This window comes from Scatophagus argus, chromosome 14 (genome assembly GCF_020382885.2).
Source record: "Scatophagus argus isolate fScaArg1 chromosome 14, fScaArg1.pri, whole genome shotgun sequence".
In the NCBI taxonomy this organism is placed as follows: Eukaryota; Metazoa; Chordata; class Actinopteri; family Scatophagidae; genus Scatophagus; species Scatophagus argus.
The window spans coordinates 20,297,094-20,314,921 of record NC_058506.1 but is presented as its reverse complement, the minus strand read 5'-3'; the positions used below and the strand labels follow the sequence as shown (position 1 = coordinate 20,314,921).

The following is a 17,828-nucleotide window of genomic DNA, read 5'->3' as shown; positions in this document are numbered from 1 at the left end:
AGTGCTAGCAAAGTTTTATGAAATCACAACTAGTCTGGAAGCTAATCACGACCCAATGTGCAACAGGTGTGACGTGCAAACCCGAGGCCTGCATTTCCCTTATGTCTGGCAGTTAAGCGTAAAATTAACAATATTTGCATGTTCAGAAACTGTGGATTTGGAAGAAGTCAACATAATTTTAGGAAATTTAAACTACACAGCTAAACTCCGTTGTGTAAAAACCATATCAGACACACAAGTATTATTCAAAGCAACCCTTCTGAAACGCGAAAGCTTTTCCCTACAGGGACTGAACACAGCGTTGCACTGTGACTTCCTCATGTTCTCAATCCAAACGTTTTTATATTGCAACCCAATAAAAGAATATAAACTGACACGTTCTACTCAGCTGATTTATTGTGCAGATTAAATGATTTTTCTCAACTAGTCATCTAGTTTGAAAAGGTATAAAAGAAATGCATAGTTCAAAACACACTATGCAAAAAAACAAATGCATTCTCTGGGAAAATTCTCACAGCAACTTTTTGAACTCCAGAATATATTTTACAAAAAAAGCTAAATCTTTTTTCTTTCTTTTTTTTTTGTTACAGTACATCAGTTACAATGAACAGGGACACATATGTTGGACTCTATCCTTCCGCCAGGACTCTTTTCTGGTTCTGCTTTACGTTCCAAGCAGCAATTCAATCTGCTCCAGCTTTGTTTTCTCACCTGAAAACTTAAATCCGTATGGGACTGGTGATGGAGATTTACAAAGATACACTTCAGTCAAAAGAAAATACTGTTCGTCTGGTGGTAAAACCCTCAGGTCATCAAAAGAAGATGTCCATCAACAGGGGGGTAATTCTGTACAAAGATCTGACCTGGGGAACGAGGACTTGAATCTGGATCTGGACGACCAAAATATAATAAATGCAGGCCTGCGGTGGTCTGATCTGGCTGTACGTTTCTGAAACAACACAGTGGCAGCAGGCACAGTGCCAAAAAATCCAAATAATCAATTTCATGAATGTGCAACTCTCTTGCAAAGTCCTGCAAGAAAAAACTGTCAACATACTGGAACAATGAAATCCTGTGTGTTTGGAGAGGCAGCTTTCCAAGCGTCTGGGCCTGCACCACGACTAATCCGTTCACCTCGCTCCCTCATTTTACACCCAATGCTCCTCACTGGCAATAAAAACCACATGTGCCTCTAGTTGTGGGGAGGAAAAAATACTTATGAATGAACAAAAAATGCTTATTATGAACAAATATTTATGCAAAAACAGAAAGCATTTTTGCTCTTGCACTATAAAACAGCCAGAAAGTCTGCGTCCACTGGGTCTGAGGCCACAAATAATCATTAGTCTGCTTGTTCAGAGCCAAAGCAGCTCGGCTCCTTCAGCGTGGAGCGGCTATGGTTGGTCAGGCGGACTGGCTGCCGCGGCCTCGTCGTTGCTGCTGTCCACCTCCTGCTCCATGGGGCTGTCCTCCTCCAGCTGTTGGCTGGTGTAGTTGGTGATCTCCAGGAAGCCGCTGGGCTCCACCACCACGTTGGACTGGCTGGAGTCCGGCAGGATGGAGTACTGAGGAATCACCTGCATGTGTCAAGTCACACTTGTGGGTTTGACTCAGTTCAGTTTCCAGTAAGATTACAGTTCATCACGATAATGTTTTCTGGAATAGTCAACACTGACATTTCAAGATAAGAGAGTATAGGCATGTTTTGCTTTCTGTTTCAGCAGTGCAGTCTGATGCATCAGCAAGCTACCATCATATGGTGACTTTGTTAAAAATCAGTTTTAATAAAGGGGTCAATATGTGAAAGACTTACTGACAAACCTGCACATAAGTCTGTACTCGAGCTCTGTGATTTATTACATTTAAAAGTCTTACCTCAATGACCTCCAGGTCTTCTTTGCTCCTCTGTGCTGCGAGGCCCTGCATGCAGCTGAACTGCTGGGACTTTGCGTGGGAATGATGCATGGAGGCCCCAGAGCTGCTGATGAACTGGCCCGAGTCCAGTGTGCCTGACACGGCCTGGACCTCCAGGGCCTTCCCCAGAGGGCCGCAGTCGCTGGAGGAGTCCACCACCATGGGCTCAGTGCTCGGATCTATCTCCGCCTCCATCATGGAGATCTTCAGGATATCTGACACCGAGGACTTGTCTCCCGAGGACCCGGAGCTGGACTCGGGGATCAGTTTGGCGGTGGCCTCGCCGCTGCTGAAGACGGGCGATGAATGGTGGGAGCTTCCAAAGGTGATCTTGGTCACGGTGGCGCTCTGTGTGATGATTGGCTGCTGTGGTTAAGACAAAAAAAAAGGATTAATTGCTTTTGCAGTCACAAATATTTTATTTCACAAATATAATTTCAGTGATGACTAATGTCCTTCACTTGTTAGTAAGGCTGAAAGTAACGTCTTTGTTCCTTTGTTTGACTGTCTGTCTGAACTCCGTCGCAGTGACACAGAACAGGACACAACAGAGAAGCAGCAGCAGCAGCCAGCGTTAATGCAACTACAAATCAATTTCTTGCTGCTTGTAAGACTGCAGCCTGTTCAATGTAAACATGACACACTTCAGTGCATTTGGTCGGAAGTAAAAACAAAAAAAACCCAGCAAGTTTACCTGAACTGGTTATTTGAACTGCCTCAAGGAAATGATGTCATTATGAAGAGATTCTATCATTAGCATGCCTTTAAACTATGTCAGGGCATTTTCCTTTTCATATCCAGTAACTCATGTCAAAAGAGTGACTCAGTATGTCTCTAATCTGTGTTAAAATGAAAAAACAACAACAACAAATGTCCCAAGTTGTTTCTTTCTCACCCTCAGCAGCAGTGCTGCCCGGTGTTGGGTGTGAAGCCACTCACCTGGCTGGAGGCGGTCTTTTCGGTGCCGACAGGGTGGTGCGCCTGCAGTGGAGGAGGGTGGGACATGGGTGTGTGCAGAGGCCTGTGGTGGGACGTGGGTGCTTGCTGGAGCTTCGGGAGCTGTGGCGTCAACAACGGTTTGGTCGGTGTGCCGGGGCTGGTGGCCTTTGCCACGGCTGGGGCTGGTGCAGTTAGGGGTCTGTCTTTGGGACTCTGGGTTAAGGTCTGGGGTTTGGGCTGATTCTGTTCTCGTAGCTTTGGGAGTTTCTTTGTCAGAGGAGGAGTCGAGGGGAAGGCAGTGGAGGAAGATGAAGGCTGGCTGATCTGAGGTTTACTCTGCAGTTGCGGCGGCGGCGGCGGCTGGATGGAGGCGGAGCTCTGCTGGCTCTGCTCAGCCTCCGCCTGGCTCGGTGGAGTCGGCTGAGCCCCTCCAGAGTGGGAGGTTTGCTTAACGGGATCTGTAGCTGGTTGGCTGGAGCGGTAAAACAAGCCCGTCTGGGGGTCCAACGTGTCGCCTTCCATCTCGCTCACCTCTAACACGGTCTCAGTTTTAACATGGCTGTCAGAGGGCTGACACACAATCAGAAAGAAGAGGAGCACTGATGTTAGCAAGGCGGAGGACAAAACTTCGCTCATCCCTGCTGAGGCAGGACCACAACGTGACTTCTACACGGCAATGAGATGAAACACAAGCAGTTTAACAGTCAAATATTCAGGGTTTCAGACGTGTGTGGAGTGGAGGCTCTGGCTCCCATGTCAGGGGCCGGTCCCTGCTCTCAGAGGACACAGTGGCTTATTTCTAGGTTTTGTTTAAAATAAATAATTAAGATTGAATTTAACTGAGGGAAAACACAATATTTTGTTTCAGAGAAAATACTGCAGGTTTTTGCCCAGAAAGCCAATGAAAGGAAGATTAAAAAAACTGCCTCTCACTTAGCTCTAGCGGTAATCCACAGACCGCTCTTTGAACAGTTTTCATTGAAACTACAATACTTTCGATTGCAGAAATAGTTCCTGTGGAAACACCTGACAGTGTCCTCTGTGGATTACCTGCGGTGGTTTGTGGTGCTCACAATATTATTAAGTGCATGTTTCAATGGTGTGAGCATCACAAACAAAATTCCACTCACCTCTCACCTCCATTGTATCAGGGTGGAGGGAGAACTCTGAAAACCTGGGAACAATGAACCAAAAACTATTTGGATGGTTAAATATCATGAGTTATATGATAGAAAATGTTCTTATAATTTGGGTAGCGTAAGGTTTGTCGAGTATTTTCGGACGCTCATATAAAATGGACAAAGGGGTGTGATGCTAACACTCATTTACACTTTATCCTACAACAGAAATCATCCATTTAGTTTCAGTACAAACAGGAGTGTCAGGCTGCAGTCCTGCTCTTATGTGTCCTCACCATGTGGCTGGCGTGCGAAACTGTAGAGCAGGCAGCAACCGGTTTGGTTACCACAGCGACCTGGCTGCTGCTGCTTTTGTAAGGCTTCCCCAGCTGCTGACTGGAGGACATGACGACGTCATCGTCCTCCGAGGACACGCCCACTCTGCTGACTTTACCTGGGCAGGGGGAATCACAATGAAGATGTCAGGTGAGCGCATCAATGCAGGGAAATGCTAGACACGCACACACAGGCGCACACACACCCACACACACCCACTCAGATAATATTAACATAAACACAACTTTATTCTGTCAAAGAAGCAAAAAGAGAACTGTGTTTCAGTGTCACATGTGTTTGTTCTACTAAACTTCTGAGCTGCCAAACAAAAAACAGGAAGTGATCATTGTAGATGATGTCATGTTTGTATTTCGACGGTACTTTTACTTTACATGAGTGATTCCATTTTATGGTCCTTTACATCTCTGCTCCACAGCATACTTGCATCTTATTTGACAACATTAGCTACTTTACAGATTCACATTATCAATACAAAATCAAAATCAGATAGTAAACGTATGTACTGTTATGGATTAAGGAGTACACAAAGAGATTAAAATTAGCTTTATCAGCTGCAACATTGGCAATTAAAGGGTATTAATGTGCCACTAAATACAACCCAGAAATATCATGTATAATATATGGGCCATTCTCCATTAAAAGCACTTTTACTTTTGGTATGGAGAGGCGTACCTGCTGTGATGTACTCAGCGCTGGGCTCAGCCTCTGAGGTGGAGGGTTTGGGGGACTCTGGGCTGGACTTCTTCTCCTGGGCCAGCTGGATGGGCACGGCCATCTGGCTGAGGTCGATAGTGTGCTGTCTGGGTTTGGACTCTCCCTTGTCCTTCACTGCCCAGAGGGAAAACACTTTTAACCAAATGTATCATAATCTTCTGTTTCAGATTCTCTTTTTTTAGCAGCTCATATTCACAAATTAATTCAAATCATTTCTTATTTGCCATTCTTTCATTTGGTGCTAAGCTACTACGCATGAGACTCAGCACTTCCTGCAGGTGTTTCATATTAAAAGCCTACCACGAACGGAAGGGATTATGCCCTTTGAGCCACTGGAAGGTAGGAGGTGTTAAGTTTCACTGATGTAAACTGATTAAAAGAGGGAAGGTTAAGTGTATCTAACAAACCATTCACTGTCAAACTTTCCATTCTCGCACAGCAGATATTCAGCTTATAATCATAAAGGTAGCAGATTAAGCAGTCAAAATCAAACAAAGGATCCTTTACTAGACAGAGGAAGACGGCAGCATCTGAACAACAGTTCTTTTCATGAGCTTAAGCTAATGTTATGTAAAAAAAAACGCGGCCTGACTGACTGACTTTTAATGCCTCCAGCTGACTCGTTTTGACTTATTTTAAAACAAGAACCCTCTGAACAGGGTCTTAAATACAATACATAGTATTACACATACAGAACTCCACCCCTACATGCATGACATTGTGCTAAAAGGTTGATGCTAAAACTGTCATGATAAGAAATGTAAGATCAGACTACAATTTCACAACAGGGTTTAGATTTGCTTGGCTTAGATATTTAAACCTTAGATGATAAAAAGCTTTTGCGGTGAGAATCGTGCAAACATGATGCTATTCCAGATCATGTTGGCTGGGCTACTGTTAACTGGTAGCATCCAGTACACAGCAGATGTGTTTTTAAAGTAAAACTAATTAATTAGTCGTTAGTTAGTAACAATGTGCTCCTTGGCCCGTTTCCAACACAAACCTTTTTGCTCTCTGTGCCAGTTTCCCTGTGTTCTTAGTGTAACAATGGACAACTGCTCCGGTTTCATGTGCTAATTCACCTTAGGGAATTTACAAATTTAAAATTGCGCCCACGTTCAAATATTCCATGGAAATTTGTAGCTCTGACTGTCTACCCATCAGCCCAGTTCTGCAGGTTTGAAAGCCAAGCCTCACATTAAAAACATTGGAATGTGGGTTTCTATTTTAGCGGCTGCTGAACGCCGTCACATTAAAGCTTTCACAGGAAATGCTGAAAGTTCACTAGCTGGAATTTCTCAGCGGGGTTCACGCTGCTGTGGTAGTTGGCATGTGTACAGGTTTCCCCACCTCTTGTTCACAGCTTTTCTGCAACATAAAGGCTCACCTGTCGTCTGTTGCAGCTCTAGCAGTGCTTTAATGGTGGAGGTGGCAGACTGGGATTCTCCGCTGGACACCTCCTGGTAGATAATAGTCGGACTAGATTCCACAGACACTTCCTGTTCTGTCCAATCCTGCTCTCTGGAGGACACCACATGCACTACAGGCTGAGCTTCTAAGCAAAGACAGGAACAATATGGGGCAATATTAAGTTTTTAAGGAGCCTCACAAATAGACATCTGGTTATTGTCACATTTAACTCTTTCCACGCAGGAAACAAACACAGAAGAGCGGCACGCTGGCGACTGACTCATCTGATCTTGACTCTCACCACTATGCCATGGAATAAGGAAAGGGAAGTATACCCTGAGCGCTGCCATGGGACACCTCGCCGCCCACGCTGCCCGACTCATCCTTTGTGGATCCGTCCTGGGCTGAGGTCTGACCCTGACCGACGTCTGCTGTGCGGGTCACCTGCTGCAGAGTCTCGGTGACCAGCTGCCTGGTCTGCTCGCTCACCACGGCCGCCTGCAAGACAGGCTTCGGCTTGATGAGAACCTGAGAGAAAACCACAGGGACGTACGGTGTTACAGCAGTATATATCAGTATAACTTTACATTCCAATAAATTATAAAGTTTCCTTGCAGTACACTTAATTCAGACAATTATGGCTGCACTCATCCCTGGCTTGTGACTGGTTAAAACGTATGTTTGCCTGTGCTCGTTAAATAGTTGAGTTGAAGTCTTGTTGCCTTTGGAGTCTTACTGTGCATGTCACAGTTGTTTATTATGTTTAAGAATCTGGTTATCATTTCTAGATCCTGTATTTGCAGAGGGAATTTCATTCAGTTGAAAATAATGGCAATTTATTGGCTGTTGTGACACAAAATATAGTCAAGTTCAAGCTTTACACCAATTTCTAATCCAACTTAAATTTTCCCTCCTGAACAAACAGCCCTGGCTGAGACTTAAACAGGTTTCTTGTTCGTAAATATTTTTAACTAAGTCATGTTTCCATTAGCTTTGTTGTATGTTCGCTAAGCAGGTCATAAATGTTAAGTTTAATAAACATCTGCCATTTTCGTCAGTGGAAAGTGTTTTATAACGCTGGTGCCTAACCTGACTTATGATATGTTTTCAGACTGCTGTTAGGGCAGATCGAGTTTGTGGTTTATTGCACTGTGGGTGTTAAATACAGTGTGTACTGTATGTGTATAAGCTGCCTGACTCACTAACCTCAATTTCCCCTCAAAAACTGAAAACAGAAACTGAATTCAGGCTATATTCAGACTAGAGTGATGCATTTGATATTGAAACTATGACATACGGTTTGTGAATGGACATGAAGTCAGCAGAATCGCGTTGCAGAGATTAAATATTATTATCACAAGATTCTCATTCTGACACAACACAAAAAGATATTTTTAGAGATACTTTACTTCATATCGCTCCCTACTTCGGGTATCATGGCAGCAAAAAACAAAGAAAAACATCTGGAAACCAGCACGATGGGATTTACCCTCTCAGACTCTATTCTGACACCTGCTTTACATTCAAATTCCCCAAAAAGACTTAGAAAGAAATATTGGGGAAGATCTGCAGAGTCACTTCAGTTATCACATTTTGGCAGGCGTTTCGTTTTAATAATAATCAGAGTGTTACATAACAAACATCACACTCGAGAGAAGAAGGAAATAAGACTCCAAAAGGTACAAGTATAAAACTAAACTACAGACAAAACAATAACAAGACAGCATACATACCTATCATCCATATATCCCAGACATCCACAGGATAAACAAGTAAAAAGATAAAAACAACAACAGTAATAGTGACAATAGTGGGAGATAGTTGGAGGGGAGGGGGGGGGGCTGCCAATATGTAATTATGTTGGAGTAGATGAAAAGTCATGTTCAAAGTAGGAAATAAAAGGCTGCCAAACCTTATCCCTTAGTGTTGCCCTGCAGAGTAAATCTAGGATGTTCTAATCTGAGGTGTGCCATCACCTCCTCTATCCATCGCTTGTGGGATGGCGGAGTTGCTTTTATCCAGTTTAATAGAATCAGTCTTCTGGATGTTGTTTTCTTTTGAGAGATTGTTAGTCGAGCTTCCCCTGGTGTCACACCAAACATGACTGTTAGAGGACCGGGCTCTATATATTTACTATGAATGGATGATAAAGCCCTAAAAATTTTGGTCCAGAACTCTTCCAGACTGGGAGCAAGACCAAAACATGTGACATATGTTGGCTGCCCCCCGTTTGCATCTTGGGCACGTTGGATCAGCCCCCTGATAAATTCTTGCCAGTTTGTCCCTTGATAGATGGAGTCTGTGTAACACTAACAAAACTGTACTGACCTGTTAACGCATATAGAGGAAGGATGTATTAGTTCCACTGCCCATCTCCAGTCAACATCCGATATGTCCAACTGTAACTCTTCCTCCCATTTACTTTTAATATGATCAAGCGATGGGGAGGCCACCCTCAGGATACTCACATAGAGCACGGAAACCATCCCTTTAAGAGTCAGATTCACGTCCAGTAGCTCAACCAACCACCCAGGGATGAGGAGAAAGTCTTTTGTACAAAATCTTGAACCTGGAAGTATCTGAAGTAATTTGTCTTTGAGGGGATTCCATATTCTTTCTCCAGCTGAGCAGCCGACATGAATACACCATCTTTGAAAAGCTTTTTGACACATTCCAGCCCATCTCTAAACCATTCCCTGAATGCTGTTCCCCCAGGGGCTGGCGAAACAAATGACTGCCATAGACAGGAGCAGATAGGAGGGCGCTTCTATTTCTAAAATGAGTCCTGAATTGGGCCCAAATTTTGACAGTCTCTCACAACTGGGTTGTTTGTATAAAGGTGTTTGCTTAAGGGCAGAGGGGCTCAGACCAAAGGCGGCAGGGACACTGGGCTAGACGCATATCTTTCCATATGTACCCACACTTGAGTTTCATCGTCATTTAACTGTGAGATCCAAAACAACAACTTACGTATATTTGCAGCCCAATAATAGTGCATGTAATTTGGTAGTGCCAAGCCTCCTTCCTCTTTCCGTCTCTCCAGAAACTCCCTTCTTATTCGGGGCATTGCTTTTTTTTCCCAAATAAAGATAAACATACATTTTTTCAATTCTTTATAAAAATGACTTAGGAACGAAAATTGGTCTTGTCTGGAACAAAAAGAGAAAGACGTTTCTTTTTAAATCACCGGATATGCTTTCAAATCCCACATCAGGCCTTCTTGGTATTTGTCAGAAATATAAGAATTTCTATAGAACCAATGCCGTCTCATTAAGTTTTTCAAAACACATGCCAAAAAGTCCCCAGGAACCGAAAAAAAACACCTACACAGGCTGCTAGTTTCATTGCTCCTTATGCAGCAGTTTCTGACAGGTGGCAGCACTGGGTTCAGGTTAGAGATTGCAGAATACTAACGAGATCATTAAACACATCAGAGTCTCATTTGCTCTCACTTTGCAGAGTTTTGACAACTGGACACACAGAGAGCGCAGAGAATTATCACCCGACTGCAGAGACTTCTGGTCTCCTATAGCTCATTGGTTTGGTTTCACTGTTTTGGTTCAGGTCTCATCACTGTTGTTCTGAGCTCTGATAGACCTGCTGCACAATAACCTGGCCAGCAACTTGCTGGTGGACACAGAAGAGCATTTAGCAGCCAGATTTTTCTTTCTAAGGAGGTAATATGTCAGCACTGTGTTTCCGACTTGCTCTGCTCCCAGCGAGTGCTTTGAACTGCACCTGGTTGACCCGGAAGAGCAGCTGACCGGATTGGCTCCATGACAACATTTAGTTCAAGGTTTGTTTCTCTGCCCACGCGGGGGAAGTAAACGAAGGAAGAGGAAAGGCCAGTGTTGAAGGAACGGTATACATCTGGCAGCCTACAGAATCTTTTTCTCTTCTGCTTAAACAGTTGCGTGTTTGTTTTAATTAGTAGATGTAAGTTTCATCAGGGGAAGTGACTGAATGCACAAGCCAGAGGAGAGAACCAGACTCCTTCCCGAGAACAAAATCAGCAGCAGTTGTCTCGCTTTCAGACAAAGAAACGTTTGTATTATTTGGTGTTTTTCTTACATTTAAGACTGCTCTTTTGTAAAGTTACACACACCGCGGCAGATCATGTGAATACCCGCTTGATATTTGTCAAAAGTCATATGATAATGCCAGTGGGCTGTGGTTAACCAAGATCTCATGTTGACAAGACTGACAAAGTCTCAACTATGCTTCTCCTCAGTGGGAAATGGGATGTTTCAGACTGCAGACTGTTGGTATAATGCTGTAATGAAAAACCTGAGTTTATGAGTGAAGAGGAAAAGTTTGATTAGCTTGTGTCCCACCTGCGTCTTTCCCTGCTGGCCGTAGACGATCTTGGTTGGGATGATCTTGGTGGCGGTGGACTGGGACGCAGAGCTCATGCCTTTGGGCTGGGTGACGATCATCTTAGTGATGGGTCTGGAAGCCGTTATGATCGCCGGTTTGGTCCCCTGAACAGTTTGCAGACCCTTCTCACCCTGAAACACACACAGGGACTGCATGACCATCACGATTCATAATAAATTTAACCCCAAAATAATCTGGTCGTGGATGTTTGCCAAATATCCTCCAAATGGTGCATTCTTGACACTCATCCATATCTGGGAATCCCAAAAATCAAATTCCATGCTTTTCTACATTGCACAGGGATCCTGAAATTAAAGGTTTGAGAAGCTGGAATCAGCAAATATTTGACATTTTTGCTTGGTGAAAGCCACCAATATACCTCAAAGATAAAACACAATAGAAATCTATAATACGGCAAAAGCTTTTGTCACTTCTCTCACAGATCTAAATATTACTGAAAAGTGAGGTAAAGTTGTGCCGGATGATCAATGAATCAGCTCGACCACAGTGCTGGGGAAAAAAAAAATCAGTAATTAAATAAGATCACAGAGAAGTGTTTAACTGACCCCAGCATTTAAAAGTGTGGTCACCACATTCTTGCCAGGAAGTCCTTGAATGGTGGCTCCTTTTCCTGTGGTTTTCTGAACCACGATGACATTTGGTTTGGAGGTCATGGGGATGGTGGTGATCTTTGTTGTTGTACCTGCAGCAGAGGGAAGACAACATTTTATCTGATCTTCACAAAACTGCACAGGTGACGTAAATTCACAGCAGTAGCAGATCTGGTCGGGGTGAGTCACTGACTCACCAGAGACGATGTTACTGCTGATGATCTTCCCACCCAGAGTGGCCAGAGACTTGGGCACCACCGTGATGATGCTGCCGCTGGTGGTCTTGACGTAGGTGGTCCCGCCACTGGAGGCTGATATTCTGGCGCCAATGCCGGGGCTCACAGTAGGTCTTGTATAGGTGGCCTGGGTACCTGCATACAAAAATAGAGAGTTAGTATCTCATTATCAGGCTGGGTATCAAAGCTCGGCTCACTGCCTTTTTGACTTGTTATCAGATTAGATTTCAGATAATAACAATCTGAGAAAAACAGTTCAAATCACAGTGACACAAGGTTTATTTACTGGATTTGAGTTTACAGGGTGTAAGCTAACGTGAGTTTTCAATCACTCACCTGTGGGCTGAGTGACCAGTTTGGTGGTCATGATGGCCCCGTTGCTACTGACAACCATGATGGGGGATGAGCTGCTGCTGGACAAAGCAACTGATGAAGGCTTGGGCAAGATTTTACTGGGCTGAACCTGCTGAGTGATTATCTTCACCCCTGTGGAAGAAAAAAATACACGCCCTTATATTCTGGGAAAAACAGAGACAACGAGATTAAAAGAAGAAAGATAAAGAAAAGATAAGAAAGAAAGAAAGAAAGCTAGAGATAAATGAAGGAAAGAAAGCAATAAAGAAATAAAAGAAAGACAAATAAATACAGATATACAATAAAAAAAAGATAAAAAGATACAAAGGAATAAAGACATAAAGAAAGGAAGACAAACTTACCAGACTCTTGTTTGATCTGGATGGTGGGCTTTGAGCCAGGTGAGCTGCCGGTGGTCTGGGTCTGGCTGACACTTGAAGCTCCTAAAGGTGAGCTCTGCTGCAGCTGTTTGGGTGAGTGCTGTTTGGGGAACTGGGCCAGGATCTGAGCAGGTGACCCCACCAGAGTCTTAGGCGAAGGAAGTCTGGCTGAGGCCACCTTGACTCCAGCTGACACAGCACCTACAACAGTAAACACTGATAGTGAGACTTGAAATGTGAGTTCAAAGCCAATCCTATTACTCATTAAACGCAGGTTTAAAAGCACCGTAAGTGAGACCCTTGAGAGCCTGGTATTCACTGCTCATGTTGGAGGAAGGACCTACATGTTGCGGCAGTTGACATGACCACTGAGGGGGTAGATGAGACCACTGTGGTGACTGCGATGGTGTTGGCGTTGGAGGGGCTTGTACTGGCTGGGAAGACCACCGTCTGTTTCTGGGTGGGCGTGGTCAGTATGGAGGTGGAGCCCAGCTTGGACATGGCGGCACTGTTGTGAGCGTGAGACTTGGACAGGATGTTGGGCACAAAGTTGGAGCTGGGAGAAGTCGTCACGATGATCACCTGAATGAGGAGGAGGCGTTTCAAAGTCTTGAGTGCTGTGTAGAGAGATGTGTTACAGGAGCACAAGAGCGTGTGAGCGAACACCACTCACCTTCTGTGTGGTGGTGTTGGTGGTCTGGATGGTGGGCTTGGTGAAGGTGATTTTAACGGGGGACAGATGGGGCGGCAGCGAGTTGGCGATGCTCTGCATGATGTTGCTCATCTTGGGGCTACCGCTCACCGGCACCGTGATGTTCTTGGATACCTGCGGGGACACCTTGGTGACCTCCTTCAGCATCACTGGTGACGAGCTGGACGAGTTGGTCCGCCTCCGTTTGCGAGGCTTCTCGTCCTCATCAGAGCAGCTGACACCTGAGAGAGAAACGCAAGGCACAAACTCATGACATTACGGCGGTGATAGTACTTCTGCTGGTGATTTTCTCAACTCATCATTAATCATTTGGTCTACGAGAGCTCACGAAGCGATGTTTGTTCTCAAATGTCTTGTTTTGTCCAAACATCAAAGATATTCAGTTTACTGTAAAAACAAGGCAAAGCAGCAAAGTCTGCATTGTGGGGTGGAAAGCTGGTACCATCATACACTGTCAGCAGGGTGAGTTTCTGTCAGGGCATTAGTTTTGTTTTGCTGATTCTTGACACAAGAGTGACATTTAAACCACTTAGCAGTAAGTAAACAAGCCTCGCAGCGCCCCCTTCAGGTTAAACTGCACATTTGTTAAACGCCCGAGCAGAACAACAACCTCTGGGAACATCATCATTCCTTAAGGTTCAGCTAAAGTCCAGTCAGTGTTGACCAAGACACGAGAAACCAGGATGCACCCCTCTGCTGCCCCTCCACAACACTACAAAACAAACATCAGAACTATGACAACAGGGAATACTGAGTGGAGTTAACTTCACTTTCTGAGGCAAATGAACACGTCTCCAAAATGAAACACGTGGATTTCTCTGGTGGTCTCCACGCGTTGATAGGGGCTTATTGCTCACATCGGGGTCACCACGCCATTGTTCTGCACTTTTCGTGAGAGGTGAAAGGCATGTCACCTGTTTACTGGATTGTTTTTTAGGCTGGAGGACTGAACTGGCACATGTGGTTCAGGTTACCTGGATTCCTTCAATCATTTCAATCTAAACAGATGAATCAGGAAAGTTTAGACTGACTTGATGATGTTGAAGACACTCACTTTTCACATAAACAGTGCTCCCGCTGGGCAGCACCACCACGTTGGATGAAGGGCTGGGTGGTCGTGGTGATTTCACAGTCGCTCCTATGGTGCCGCTGGTCGCTGCAGCACTGGTGGAGGTGCAGGTGGTGCTGGTGTAGGAGTAACATACTACCACTGCATGGAGGAAATCGAACATGTCAATCGATCAATGCTGTTTCAAAACACCCTCAGTTGAATACAAAGTGATGCTGGCCCACCTTCTTTGTTTCCGGTTTCAGCTGGCAACAGAAGGGAGGCGTTCTGATTGGCTGTAGCACTGGCCACAGCATTAGCAGTCACAGTAAAGGCTGTCTGAGGGACCAGCCTTGGCATTAAGGGAACAAGCCGACGTCCTTCAATGGACCATTCAGACGAGCTGTTAGGACCTGACATGCTGAAAAAGATCAGACTGATCAGCATGGAGACACTGGTTTTTAAACTTTTAATTTTTTTTGTTTTTTTTTTACAGTTCCCAGTCCGGCAGTGAGAAAATGAGAAACAACCTCACATTTCAGGTAGCCTGATACCTGTAAGGTGCTGCCCATGATGAATGACACTCCTACGTGGCTGGGACAGTTATGCACTTACTGATATGCGATGGTGGTGAGGCGTTCATCATTGACAGCCCTGCGGACTTCTGCACGATGCCGCTCTGTGGAGATACTGGGAAAAAAAAAAAAAAAAGAGTACAGCACATTTTACATAAAGCAAAGCTTTTGTGCAAAAATTGGAGGAAACGTTTCTCTAAGTCACCAAGTTTCATAATATATGGGAAGCATTTACCCGAGAATTTTAGTGAGTTCCCCCAGAAGATCCTTCTTGTCCTTCGTCAGGTCTCCTTGGGCTCGTAAGGCACTAATTACCCCAGCGTAAGCCTCCAGCTCTGGGAAACAGAAGCACACATCAAACACCAGGCAGCACTGCAGCATCTCGCTCATCCAACTGATGCACATGAAGAGCACTACATATATTTATGTCCAACTTTTCATAACAGAAAGGATGTGAGATAAATCAGATAAACTCAAACACTGATTTCTTGGACTAGTTAAGATTTTTGCCTTAGTAGCATCAATTAAGTGTGTAAAATACTCTAGACAGTAATGAGTGTCCAGTTTTTATTTTGTATTTACATGACCTTACCCAGTTTACGGAGAATTCTTTTGCACTCATCCCTGCCCAGGTCGAGGATGGTGGGCCATACCACCGGCATGGTACCAGGCAGCACCGGTTTGTCCAGCTGAATCATGGGCTATGGTTGTGCATAAACAATAATGCAAGTTAAGGCAGATCAGAAACAGCACTGCTAAGGGGCTGAGGCTGCTGTGTGCATTTAAAGAGCCTCAACAAGAATGAGAAACACTGACAGCTCTTGACAACAGAAGAAAGTCACTGCTTCTGACCATTTAAGGTGACGTGACAACAAGTCATGTCGTAAGATGTTAGTGAAGTGGACATTTGTCAGCTCAATTTTGTTTTCTAAAAGAGGGCTCCATATTTTAATTAAGTGTACTCAGGTTTCAGTAAAGGGAATGCTCCCTATAAAGAGGTTTTCTCTTAGGAGAACTGCTGCGAGTAATTAGTCTGTTAATTAGCAACATTTTAAACAGAGCTGAGGTGACTGCTACTAAGGAATAAATCGGCTGAATGATTCAATTACAACACGTGCATTTATGCTTTACAATAATTTTTAATTATATGATAGTTACCAGAAACTCACTCTGCATCCGACTACTTGTTTCCAAAGTCCTATCAAAGTCTTGAAACATTGGAAACAGTTTATATTGAGTATATTTATATGTGGCTACAGTATAAAGGCTTATTTCAACTTTTGCTTCGGATAAGAAATAAATAAGTTAAAAAGAATCAGAGAGATAGCAGCTTATTAGAATAACTCAATGGCATCAATAGAGACTTCCTGTGAAAGCAAACAAATTAGTGAATGGACACAACAAAGGCTGACATTACTCTCAACATAGTGTCAACAGATGACACAACCAAAACCAACAATGTGTTAGTCCGTTTATTAATATCTTCTGATTTCTTTGCCACATCTGTAGGACTCAACCCCAAGTCCATTCATCACTGTTCAAGACTGCATTTTTAGGAGATGTTTTATGTCAGGTTTAAACTACACACACTACTTGTTAGTATGATGAATAAAATGTGTGTTTTCCACTTTGGACATGAAATTTGTTGACAGTAATAATAAAAAATCTCGATGTCACCTGTGCTTTGAAAGGGATGAGACCGAACTGCCAAACTCCATTTAAAAATCCTGCAGGTTAATTTCAGCTTGCACAAATGTCAGGCGCCGAGATTTGCACCTGTTGGCCAGAATATAATTCACCGGCTACTCACACTGTATGTGTCAATAAAATCCTTTTACTGTTTACACTGAGCAGTACCGCCCACAACTGGGCATCTTAGTAACTACAAACGCTGTGGGCGTACTAGGCCAAATATACACACCAAAGTGGAGTTTTTGTTGAAATCGAATGCATCATCAATAGTAATTTACATACCGAACATAACAGAAGGCCTTGATTGTTACATACTCACGCGTTTGCTCTTCCGGGTTCGGGTATTTGAGGACAAGCAAAGAAACATTTTGCTGGTCAATGAAGTCAATGAAACGGGAAACCTACTAGATCTACGAATTCATCAAATTTTCGCACGATCCACCCGAAGGCAAAACTACGCAAAACGTTAAATTCATTCCTAAAATGTTCGGAACATGATGTAAGACCTTGGCAGGCTGAACCTTTAACAGATAAACATTAAATTCGCTTTAGCGCGTACTTGAAACCTTTGCAGTGGTTAATGTTAGCTTAGCAGGTTAGCTAGCTAGTCCTAACAGCCAAATCAATGTCTTACCATCGGTTAGCAGGACAACTTCCAGGCCTTGGTTATTCCGAGATCCAAACAAACATGGCTGCCCATAAGACATTTAGCTAAGCTACCGCATTGTGTAGTTATTCTCCAATGGATTGCAGCAAAGAAATCACCGGGTAAAGCGCTAAAACAGTCCGATCTTGCTAAGGATGGACCGGTGTTTATGTTTTCGGCTAACTAGCTGTGGCTGGCCTGTGGATGTGTGGGGTTTCTTCTTCGTGTGATATATGATGATAGCAGCTGCATCTTCTTGTCCGCATACTCAGTGCTGCCACCTACACATAGATGGATCAAATAGTTTCTTAATGCAGCCAAATCACCATGAATGTTCAGCCTGCATCTGTGCAAATCACATACAAGGACCATAAACCAAATGGCAGTGAGTAATAGGGGCTTGTAAATTAATTAATACTAACAAGTGGGCCTGTACTTCATGCAGGCAGCTTACCACGGCTCCTAAATCACTTCACTGTCAAGCAGTGTAAATGTGTTACAGAAGAGGACAACTCAACAGTTATAGCCACTTACGCATATTGAGCACATATAAACGGGATTAGATTTGATACCGTAGTTAGTCTCAGACAGCTTGTGTTGTTCCTTCTGATCTGAGTATTTCTTCCACCGGTGGTCCTGTATAGGCATATTTGTACAAAGCCGTCTTTCATTGAATTGAAAATATTTCCCATAGTTTGCGTGTCCAGCTGTAAAATAATTGTCAATAAAAGTAAAATAAAACCGC

The 17,828-nt window shown here is 43.8% G+C and overlaps 1 protein-coding gene across 1 annotated transcript; it reads right to left on the bottom strand.

Moving 5' to 3' along the window:
* Positions 1-374: 374 nt before the first annotated feature.
* On the bottom strand, positions 375-17,351 carry emsy (EMSY transcriptional repressor, BRCA2 interacting). The gene is made up of 20 exons (XM_046409907.1): positions 17,072-17,351; positions 15,338-15,446; positions 14,981-15,080; positions 14,786-14,860; positions 14,416-14,591; positions 14,177-14,332; positions 13,084-13,343; positions 12,755-12,992; positions 12,393-12,611; positions 12,013-12,162; positions 11,638-11,811; positions 11,396-11,532; positions 10,787-10,960; positions 6,788-6,980; positions 6,430-6,597; positions 5,001-5,156; positions 4,268-4,425; positions 2,854-3,423; positions 1,876-2,280; positions 375-1,577 (listed from the first exon to the last, which is right to left on the bottom strand). The coding sequence occupies exons 1-20, from the start codon at positions 17,072-17,074 to the stop codon at positions 1,395-1,397; spliced, it is 3,804 nt and encodes a 1,267-aa protein (XP_046265863.1). The 5' UTR covers positions 17,075-17,351; the 3' UTR covers positions 375-1,394.
* Positions 17,352-17,828: the final 477 nt, after the last annotated feature.

What these genes read in the sequence shown, in the direction of transcription:
- emsy (XM_046409907.1), bottom strand. An exon ending in ACTGGTCACTCAGCCCACAG is followed by an intron (nt 11,812 to 12,012) that starts GTGAGTGATTGA and finishes TTTTGTATGCAG; the next exon opens with GTACCCAGGCCACCTATACA. An exon ending in AGAGCTGCAACAGACGACAG is followed by an intron (nt 5,157 to 6,429) that starts GTGAGCCTTTAT and finishes CCCTCTGGGCAG; the next exon opens with TGAAGGACAAGGGAGAGTCC.